We start from the raw sequence: 10,313 nt of genomic DNA, 5'->3' as shown, positions 1-10,313 counted from the left end.
GAGTGGATTTTCAATTGTGGGGCGTAAAAGTGACTGCCTTCTGAAAGCAGACGTGAGCGTGGGGATGAGGGTAGTTCCCAATACCCCACCCCACCCGGGCTTCTAATTCATAAGCTGATGGTTTCAGTCCCGAAGGATAGCAGTGCGCTCTCGCCGTCCCCGGAATCCCCGAAGCCCAAAGTTCCTCTCAGCAAACCCTTCCCATTGCGTAAAAGGGTAGGGGCGAACAAAAAGTGGTTCCTGCGTGTTGAAAGCCAGAGAGTCCTCCTGGGGTAGGGGTGGGGGGTGGAAAGTGTGCCTGAAGTTACAGCCCCCGACGAGGAAAGAGACTTCTCTCGGGCCTCCCTCCAACTCGCTTCAGATCCTCACCCTCAGGGACCGGCGCTTTCCTGCAGGCCATCGGGCAGAGCATTTCTACCTCCTGCCTCCAAAAACCTGCGCCCGCCCCCTCACCCCCACTCGCAACGCTGTCTCGACTTCTGTGCCAAGAGTGGACCCCGCTACGGAGACCCTAAACTCCAGCGAAATACGGACACCAGGACTGATTCTCATAGCAGGACAGAATCTTAAAAAAAAAAAAAAAAAAAATCAGGCTAAAGGATAGGAAAATAAAGTCGCAGGAAACTTGATCCAATTAGTAAATGCCTAATTGAATTAGTGTCACCTCCACCAACCAATCAGAGGGTCCCGAGGCTGTGGGGCCGCGAAGCCACTCCCTGGCCTCACATATATAAAGCAGCCAATGACAGCCTGCAAGTTTCCAAGTGGTCAACCTGACCGACAGTCTGTCAGTAGAGAAGGGCAGAAAGGCTAGCTCTGGTGGTGGATGGGGAGAGAGATCTAAGATCTCTTCCTGTGTGCGCGGGCCAGGAGCGTACAGGTCCAGAGAGGCAGAAGTGACCGGGAAGGAAAAGCAGACCGCTTCCCGGTCAGCTTTCGCCTCTTGCCTTGAAACTCTGTGCGCTTTCCTTTCGGAAAGGGCTCTGGGTTTGCGGCGCGCAAGTGCGCGCGCCTTAGCGGCCCTCGTGTCGCCAGGTGGGTAACCCGGCACGGGAGGAAGGGGAAGTTACCTTCCCCTCGGAAGAGGGCGCTGGCTCCCCCATCCTGCCTTTATAATCAGGTCGCGGCCGGAGAGGAAGCAGCCAGCTGCCGTCTGCGCTCTGCAAAGCATGCAGTTAGGGGACCAGCTCTTGGTGAGCTCTGTGAACCTGCCCGGCGCGCACTTCTACCCGCTGGAGGGGGCGCGAGGAGGCGGCGGCGGGAGCGCCGGCCACCTCCCGGGAGCGGCCCCCTCGCCTCAGAGGCTGGACTTAGACAAAGCGCCCAAGAAGTTCTCGGGCAGCCTCTCGTGCGAGGCGGGGAGCGGGGAACCCGCGGCCGCCGGCGCGGGGGCCCCCGCAGCCATGCTCAGTGACGCCGACGCGGGGGACGCCTTTGCCAGCGCCGCGGCCGTGGCCAAGCCGGGGCCCCCGGATGGCCGCAAGGGCTCCCCCTGCGGGGAGGAGGAGCTGCCCTCGGCCGCCGCGGCCGCTGCGGCCGCCGCCGCGGCCAGCGCGCGCTACTCCATGGACAGCCTGAGCTCGGAGCGCTACTACCTCCAGTCCCCCGGGCCTCAGGGCTCGGAGCTGGCGGCGCCCTGCTCGCTCTTCCCGTACCAGGCGGCGGCCGGGGCGCCCCACGGGTCTGTGTACCCGGCTCCCAACGGGGCGCGCTACCCCTACGGCTCCATGCTGCCCCCCGGCGGCTTCCCCGCGGCCGTGTGCCCACCCGGGAGGGCGCAGTTCGGCACGGGAGCCGGCGCGAGCGGCGGCGCGGGCGGCGGCGGCGGTGGAGGCGGCCCGGGCGCCTATCAGTACGGCCAGGGGGCTCCGCTCTACGGGCCGTACCCAGGGGCGGCAGCCGCAGGTACCTGCGGAGGACTAGGGGGTCTGGGGGTTCCCGGCTCCGGCTTCCGCGCCCACGTCTACCTGTGCAACCGGCCTCTGTGGCTCAAATTCCACCGCCACCAAACCGAGATGATCATTACGAAACAGGGCAGGTGAGCGCAGCGCGGAGGGGCCCGGAGGCGCGGGGGCAAAGAAGGCCTGTGTGGTCCTGGGGTGGCCGGGAATGGGGGACTGCGGCCCGCCCACTCCGCTCGTGGCTGGGAGAGTGAGTTTCCTCGCGCAACCAGTGGAGACGCCGCGTCTCCAGCCCGGTGTCCCTCCCGTCCGCGCGCCGGCGCTTCCTGCAGGGCGCTAAGGCTAAGGCTGCTTCCCCACTTCGCTCTCCTCATCCTCACCCAGACTGAGGAGGAGGAGGCGGAAATGGAAATTGAGGCTTGTAGGCAAAGCTGGATTTCCTAGATCCCCCTGCCCAGCTGTACACGGGTCCCTGCAGGCCGGCCAGAAGGCGCGAGGGGTGGCTCCCCCGAGCGCTGGAGATGGGCTCCCGCAGTTTTAGGCGCCAAGGTCTCCACGGGGCGCATCCGGGGGACAAACGCGAGGACGTGAGCGCCGGCAGCGAGGGCTGATCCGGGGAGTGGGTTCGGTCGGCCCTGGAGTCCGACGGGGCTGGGATCCCGGGCCTGAGAAAGTTCGGTTCCAAATCCCACTGCGGGCACTGGTTCATTCTGGGGAAAATGAAGGGTGGATGCTGCGAGAGGGGCGTCCGAGGGAGACTTTTAGCCTTACCAGTTGAGCTTTTTTTTTTCTTTTTTAACGAGAGCGACTTAATATTCCCCGGTACTTGTATATGTAAAACAAATAGATTTTTAAATAGAAACATCCCGTAAGAAAATGAATGAGCATCTGAAAAGGCTGAGAACTTGAGTGAAGGGTGCAGAAGCGCGGGCACTGGGGAAATAATAACTTTGGGGCAAACTATTTCGGGAAAGAGATTTTCCCGCGAATTGCCAACTCAAGAATATTGTCCGTGGGGAGGGCCACTTTTTCCACCGGTATTCTGTTTGTAGACTTCCCAGTGCCGTACTCGAACGTGGGTCTGTGCCCGGGCGTCGCGATTTACATCTCCTGGTTCTGTTCCCTTGCACAGACGCATGTTTCCTTTTTTGAGCTTCAACATAAACGGACTCAATCCCACCGCCCACTACAACGTGTTCGTAGAAGTGGTGCTGGCGGACCCCAACCACTGGCGCTTCCAGGGGGGCAAATGGGTGACCTGCGGAAAAGCGGACAATAACATGCAGGGTGAGGAGAGAGGAGGCCTGGGCAGGGTGGAGCGGCGGGAGCCCGCGCTCAGACCACGCACAACCAAATCTCGCATCGCTCCCTCCACATCCGGGGCCTGGAGGTGTTAGCAAGAGTTTCTTTGTGTTGAATTGATTAAGGGAGAGAATTGCTAAGTCAGACCTCTTGCCGACTAGTGTATAGAATGTTAACCACGACCCTAGCTAGCCTGCCCCGCCACATCGCTACCTCTGAGAACGTAATTGCCATAAACTCTCATAGGGGCAAGGCTCCTGGCATTTTAATCTTAACTTGAGAAAAGACCTCCCCAAGGTTGAGTTTATCATAAAAATCCAATCACCTTCCATCATCAGATCTTGACCTTCTAGCTTCAGACGGCCGCAAATTGACCTTCTAGAGGCATTGCCTGTTGGTTCCATTTTTGCTTTGTCCAAGGAAGGCCGGAAGCACAGGGCCCCTGGGAGGGAATCAGTAGAGACTACTTGGTCTCCACTGGTCTTCTTAAGCCTCTAAGGAGAGACGGGCATTGTTAAGTCTAGCTCTTAAACCTTGCCCATGAGTAGTAAATTATCTCTTCCCTCCGTCCATTTGCAAACAGCCATATATGCTTGAGTTTTGTGTTTTGTTTCATTTTCTCTTAGGCAACAAAATGTATGTTCACCCGGAGTCTCCTAATACAGGATCCCACTGGATGAGACAGGAGATTTCCTTTGGGAAGTTAAAACTCACCAATAACAAAGGCGCAAACAACAACAACACCCAGGTAGGGTGACAGAGGAGGTGGTGTCTTCTGGCTGCGAATCTCTTTTCTAATGAGTTTCTGTACCCTTTACTGTATTTATAATATTTGCAGCTACCTGTTGCCACTTTCTAGTATTTTTTCCCTTTGACCTTTCTCATTTCTACTTTTTTTGTGTGTGTGTCATTTTCCTATCTGATCTCAATAACAGTGAGTGAACAATTAGGAACAGAAACACTGAAATCTTTTGGTGACTTAGGAAACCAAGAGGCAAGAGTGTTTATGAAACACACATACTCGGCTATGTTTTAAGCTTCGAAAATGGCAACAGAAAAAGTTAGCTGTGGGCTGAGGAGCAAGCAAGTTCCATTCCAAAATATAGAACTGGTCAAAATTGACTTTACTTTTGAGATTTGGCAGCTCTGTTCTCTGTGCCATTTGCAGATGATAGTCTTACAGTCTTTACACAAGTACCAGCCACGGCTGCACATTGTTGAAGTCACAGAGGATGGTGTGGAGGACTTGAACGAACCCTCTAAGACACAGACCTTCACTTTCTCAGAAACGCAGTTCATTGCTGTGACTGCCTATCAAAACACCGATGTGAGTGCCCCAAGGCCCCAGCATCCCCAAAGCCCCAGCATCCCCAAAGCCCCATCCAGGGTGAGAGAGAACACACTCAGTGACTCTTTTTTCCTTATCTAGATAACTCAACTAAAGATTGATCACAATCCCTTTGCAAAAGGCTTCAGGGACAACTACGATTCGTAAGTGCACCTTTATTTTTCCTTGCCTGGTCATCTTTGAGTGAGATATATTGAATCACACACTTTCTTGAAACCATATTCTAGGAAGAGCTTTCACAGTTGGGATTTTTACCTATTTTTATTTTTGCATGTATTTGGCTTTGGCTAATCTTGCTTTGGAATTTTCACAGAAGGATTTTGTTCATTTCTAAAGAAATGTTAAGGGCTTAAACATGAGAAGCTTTTTTTTTTTTTTAACATTTGAGTGGAGATTTGAGATTTTCATAATCTGCATTTATATGCCTCCTTCCCATTTGATCCCAGTTTTTTTTAATTCTCTCAGGAGCAGGGATTATTCCCTCTCATTTTTTTTACATAAGAAAACCCTTAAACCAAGAGGATGTCATTTTCAAAACATCAAACAGCACGGCCCACAAATGCCTTTTAAATTTGGCATTTCTACCCACCTCAGCCAGCATTCCTTCCCTACCATGGAAGGGAGAGTTGTTCCCAGTTCTTCAAGTTCTAGGACTTGCAAAGATGGAATTTCTATAATTTAAATGCTTCATGCCTGGGAGGAAACTTTCTCTTTCATGATGGGAAATTTTGTCCCAGTGAGCCAAGAGTTCAGCTAACATGGACTGGTGCCTCCCCACCTCTGGTCCTTTTCTCATCAGACCAGCCTCAGGCTCTAGAGCCTTCTTCATTTCTGGGATGTAGATTGTCTGGGGGCAACATTAGGTTTTTTTTTTAAGTGTTTCTCTTTATATTGTAGCATGTACACCGCTTCCGAAAATGACAGGTTAACTCCATCTCCCACGGATTCTCCTAGATCCCATCAGATTGTCCCCGGAGGTCGGTACGGCGTTCAGTCCTTCTTCCCGGAGCCCTTTGTCAACACTTTACCTCAAGCCCGATATTACAATGGCGAGAGAACCGTGCCACAGACCAACGGCCTCCTTTCACCCCAACAGAGCGAAGAGGTGGCCAGCCCTCCTCAGAGGTGGCTTGTCACGCCTGTCCAGCAGCCTGGGACCAACAAAATAGACATCGGTTCCTATGAGTCTGAGTATTCTTCCAGCACCTTGCTTCCGTATGGCATTAAATCCTTGCCCCTCCAGACGTCCCATGCCCTGGGGTACTACCCCGACCCCGCCTTCCCTGCGATGGCAGGGTGGGGAGGCAGAGGCTCTTACCAGAGGAAGATGGCAGCTGGACTCCCATGGACCTCCCGAACAAGCCCCCCGGGGTTCTCTGAAGATCAGCTCTCCAAGGAGAAAGTCAAAGAAGAGATTGGCTCTTCTTGGATAGAGACACCCCCATCCATCAAGTCTCTCGACTCCAACGATTCCGGGGTATACACCAGTGCTTGTAAGCGAAGGCGGCTGTCTCCTAGCACCTCTAGCAATGAAAATTCTCCCTCCATAAAGTGTGAGGACATTAACGCTGAAGAATACAGTAAGGACACCTCAAAAGGCATGGGGGGTTATTATGCTTTTTACACAACTCCCTAAAGAGTTATTTTAACCTTGTCAAAGTGAGCTCACCGTTTGCCCATGGACTTGGTGGTGTTTCTGTTGTCTTCTTTGCCTAGGTTGTTGCCAAAAAGACATTTGCCTTCCACCCCGATGTGTCCTGTTTTGTGCAATTCTCTAAAAGAAGGTGCCAAAGCTTTTTGATTGCTGCAGGTAACTGAAACAAGCCTAGACTTCTTTTTTTTTCTTTTTTAATGAAATTAACTGAGGACTTTCAAGTGTTTTTAAATTTGAAGGTGATTCGAAGTTACGAATTTATTTATTGGAGACACTAGACATTCAGTGAACTGGGGCTGTGGAGAGGGAGGGCCTAGCGCTATCAAAGATGTTGAAAGCTTTGCTTTTTTTTTTTTTTTTTAATCTGTAAATCTGTAAGCAAATAGAAGCCCAGAGTGGTAAGATGGTTTTGCTTCTGGGAGAGAAGGGTGGGCCTTAAGCTTCAACAAGGAAATTTTTGCTGTTAACTTTCTGCTAGGGACAGAAGACAGTTAAGCCTGGGAAGCAAGAAGAGCTTTGTGAAGGTGCTGGTTTGGCCCGACTGATCTTCCCAGGCTTTGAAACAAGCCATGTTTGCCCAAGTTCAGTCGCCTCATGTGCTAGACCTCTGCTGTGTGCCCCTGGGGGCCGGCCGGGGGCCTCATAGGACTCAGGGGACAGCAAGGGGGTCGCCAAAAAAAAAAAAAGAAAAGAATTTTAACGTGTACAGTTGTGTGTGCTTAGATACACTGTAGAATAATGTGGAAAATATTGTATAAATAGTTCCATAGGTATATGAGATTATGTAAAATTGGTGCTTTGGTTTTGTAAAGAATTTGCAAATCATTGGACCACAGCTGCAGGAGCAGGGGGCTACATTTGAGAATATTCTGTTTACTTCTTAGCTAGTTAAGAATGTATTCAGCTACTGTACTAACTTGAAACAGTGTTAAGGAAAACTCCCCCGTCATCCTCGTCCTCCACCACGCCCACCGCCCCAAACCTTAACGCCCCGGCTCCTATAGGCTTTCTAGAGACCTTGGATTTTTATGTACAGCCGTAGTCATTTTTAATAAATGTGGTTCGTTAAGGGAACAGGCCTAGCTCTGTCATCTGTACGATGGGTTTTCATCTTTGTTTCAAATATCTTAGCCTGCTGTCTCCACTTCCCTCCAGCAGGAACACGGTACCCCCAACCCGCTCCCCCCACGGAAGCCTCTGCTGTCCTCTCGAGGGGGTGGGGATGTTCTTGTTTATCTTTTTTTCTTGAAGGTGAATGGGGTTATTTCCTCGCCGCACTGGGAAGTCTGGACAATGGGGGCTGGGGCCGGGGCCGGGGCGGGGCGGTGCACCACTGCCCGCAGCAGGCTTGGTGCAGCCGAGCAAGCCTGCACCCAAGTCCTCGGCTTCCGGGCCTCCCATCCCCAGCCCCACGTGGGCTCCCCGGGGCCCCTCGCGGCCCTCTGAGCGCCCGAGTTCCGGATCCCCCGAGGTCAGGCGGGTGCGGGCCGCCTCCACCCCCGCTACGCGGCTTCCTTCTTCCCTGAGCCCCGGGCGCTGGGGACGCGGGGGCAGCGCCGGGCCGGGGCGCGAGCTCCGCTGCGGGAGCGCTCTGCGGCGCGGCTGCTGAGTCGGTCACCTAGCTTTTACGCCGCTTCCTCGGCTCTCAGTCCCCGGGAGGGCAAGGGCCACTCCATCCCCGACTGAGTCCTGGGCCCGCGGAAGAGTTAAACCAAGGAGTGTGACGGAGGGCCCTTTGTCCCCCTGCCAGACGCCCTGCCGCGCTTATCGGCAGACGGCTGCTGGCCGGGTTTGCAATCCTTTCCAGCCCCCTCCCGACCCTCTGGGGTAAAGGTCTGAACCGGAGGGTCATTCTGCTAACTGCGTGCCGCGGAAATGCAGCTGCTAAGAGGATTAGTGCTGGGCGGCGAGCGATCGGCCGGGCCCTCCTCCCCTTCCGCGCCCAATTAAGGCCGCCGCGAGCTCGCCCCTCGCCTCGGCCGGGGTTTCGCATTCCCAGCGCCCTTCCCGGCTCCGAGTCATCCTTCCCGCTCCGCCCGTGACCTTGGGAACTGGGTCTCTATACTTGCCCCTCAGGCGATGCCTGTTCAAAACGCCCCGAATTTTACCGGAGCTGGAAGCTAAAGCCTTGAAATTTGGCTCATGTGTGTTTATTGCGGATGACAAATTCAGACGGGGCAGGACATCGAGGGCCCCCCCCACCCCCCCGCGCCAACCCGTCTGCACTCTCCCCTCCCCCAACCCCTAGGAACCCGACCGTATTGGGAGACACGATGGAATTTCGAAACGGTGCTCTCCTCTGCCTTCTGGAAAGACTGCAAATGCTAATCACCTCCGGGATGGAGCAGACACCGGCCCCAGTCTATTTCCAGTCCTGTATATTTTTGCACCGTACAGTAAAAAGAACCTGGTACTTGTGAAAAGTCCCTCACAGTGTTTAATAGAAACGTAAGTGGCTGAGTGGCCCCAATTAACACCTTGTGATAAGGCATTCCTAAGATGGAGTGTCAGACACCAAATTGTGAAGAGATGTATCTAATTAATCCTCCTAGAATGACACCGATAAACAAGCTTCTATTTAAATAAAGATCAAGGACTCGGCGCCCCGTTTGTTTACATTCACCGCCGGGGGTCCCAGCGTTTGCGCCCGCGCAGACTGCCGGAGCTGGGGGAGCTGGGGTGGGCAGGACACTGGCTTGAGCGGGGGTGGAGGATCTGCTGGCTCCCTTCCGTTCTCGCCCCAAACAGAAATCTCCAGGTAGACAAACTGCAATGAGAAGTGCAAAAACGACACGGCTCTGACTTGGAAATACTATTGTTTATCATTTTCTTCGCGTGTCCTTTACATCGCCAAACACTTTTTGGTTGTCTGAGTTTTTAAAAGGAAGGCCAACAACAACAAAAAGCATATTCCACTCGTAGTTGCGGGAATTCTTTGCTGCTTTGGGGAGAACTCGGATCAGGACCTTCCTCTGCCCCCCACCCCGCCCCGGCACGAGTTCTGTCCGCGCTAACTCGGGATTCCTTCTCCAGGCAACTGAAGACCAGAAGTGCTGGAGCGCAGGGTAGCTATCCTGGTGGTGGAGTGGGGAGAGGAATCTGGAAAGAAATAGGGGAATAGTGGAAGGAGCGGCTAAACTCTTAACCTGTAAACCAGGTCCGGGGCTTGGAGCCTACTCAGCATCTGCAAGAAATCACCTCCCCACTCTTCCACGGGGGTTTAAAGGCTCCAGATCAGCTTTTGGTCCAACCTCCTTCCTTTTCAGCCGCCTCTGATTAGATTTCAGCCTAGGGGTAAAGGCAGACTCTCCGTCTTCCATTTCCTCTTCAGGCTCTTCCTTCTTTCGGAATCAAACAGGGCGGGGGTCCGATGCCGTGTTTGTTTATAATTCTGCAGGAGTCGTGGAAACGCTCCGAAATAAACACATTTCAGCTTGCCCCTTGAATTTAATCGAAATTGAACCTCCAGTGGGGATAAAAAGTGAAAGCACTCATTCTTCACTCGTTTGGACGCTTCCCCTGTCCCGCTCTCCTGGCGATGTCCCCCACCGCGCTGCGGGTCTCCAAGAGTTTGGCTTTTCACCTCGCGAAGATTTTGGCAGCCTCGCGACTCACTTTTAAAGGCAATTTGCAAAACTCCGTTGGTGGGCCTGACCCAGTCCCCTTCTGTAAATGCCCCATTCCTCGAGTCTAAGCTTTCGAAGGCGCGAACTCCACCGATCCAGCCCGGGAGACTGGAACCTACGGAATCCGTCCACCTGCGCGCGGTTTCGTTGGAATCGAATCCTTCCTGCGCTCCGCGGACGCTTGGGAGCAGCGCCTACACTTGGGGATCACTGGGATTCCGTTCGCCCGAACCCGCAGGAGTTGCATTTCTTGCCCCGCCCGTGAGCTGAACCGTTCGTGGACAGCCTGTAACTAAGGCAATTTTTTTTTTTGAGCATGATGGTGACTCTGACCTTCGTGGCCGCTGAATTTCTGCTTATTACAGCTTAAAAGAAGTTAACTTCTGGCGACTGCTCCACCCTCTCCCCCTTTCTTCTTCGGCCCTAGGAGCCCTTTGCGCATCGCCGAGGACGCATCATGTCACCAGGGGGAGGACATGGCT

At 53.7% G+C, this 10,313-nt stretch overlaps 1 protein-coding gene across 2 annotated transcripts; it reads left to right on the top strand.

The window, feature by feature from the left end:
- Nucleotides 1–779: 779 nt before the first annotated feature.
- On the top strand, nt 780–7,279 carry EOMES (eomesodermin). Of its 2 annotated transcripts, none has more exons than XM_020898316.2 (6): nt 780–2,038; nt 3,034–3,188; nt 3,830–3,951; nt 4,372–4,530; nt 4,633–4,694; nt 5,506–7,279. In XM_020898316.2, exons 1-6 carry the CDS (start codon nt 1,170–1,172, stop codon nt 6,185–6,187), a joined length of 2,049 nt encoding a protein of 682 aa, XP_020753975.2. In that variant the 5' UTR covers nt 780–1,169; the 3' UTR covers nt 6,188–7,279. The 2 variants fall into 2 exon arrangements, with proteins under 2 accessions (XP_020753975.2, XP_020753974.2); XM_020898315.2 differs by having other exon boundaries at nt 5,449–7,279.
- Nucleotides 7,280–10,313: the final 3,034 nt, after the last annotated feature.

Source organism: Odocoileus virginianus, chromosome 26 (assembly GCF_023699985.2).
Source record: "Odocoileus virginianus isolate 20LAN1187 ecotype Illinois chromosome 26, Ovbor_1.2, whole genome shotgun sequence".
NCBI classification, from domain to species: domain Eukaryota; kingdom Metazoa; phylum Chordata; class Mammalia; order Artiodactyla; family Cervidae; genus Odocoileus; species Odocoileus virginianus.
The sequence above is the reverse complement of the archived record's forward strand: the minus strand, read 5'-3'. Positions and strand labels throughout refer to the sequence as shown.

What these genes read in the sequence shown, in the direction of transcription:
- EOMES (XM_020898315.2), top strand. Translation starts at nt 1,170, where the DNA reads ATGCAGTTAGGGGACCAGCTCTTGGTGAGCTCTGTGAACCTGCCCGGC. An exon ending in AGCGGACAATAACATGCAGG is followed by an intron (nt 3,189 to 3,829) that starts GTGAGGAGAGAG and finishes ATTTTCTCTTAG; the next exon opens with GCAACAAAATGTATGTTCAC. An exon ending in CAAACAACAACAACACCCAG is followed by an intron (nt 3,952 to 4,371) that starts GTAGGGTGACAG and finishes TGCCATTTGCAG; the next exon opens with ATGATAGTCTTACAGTCTTT.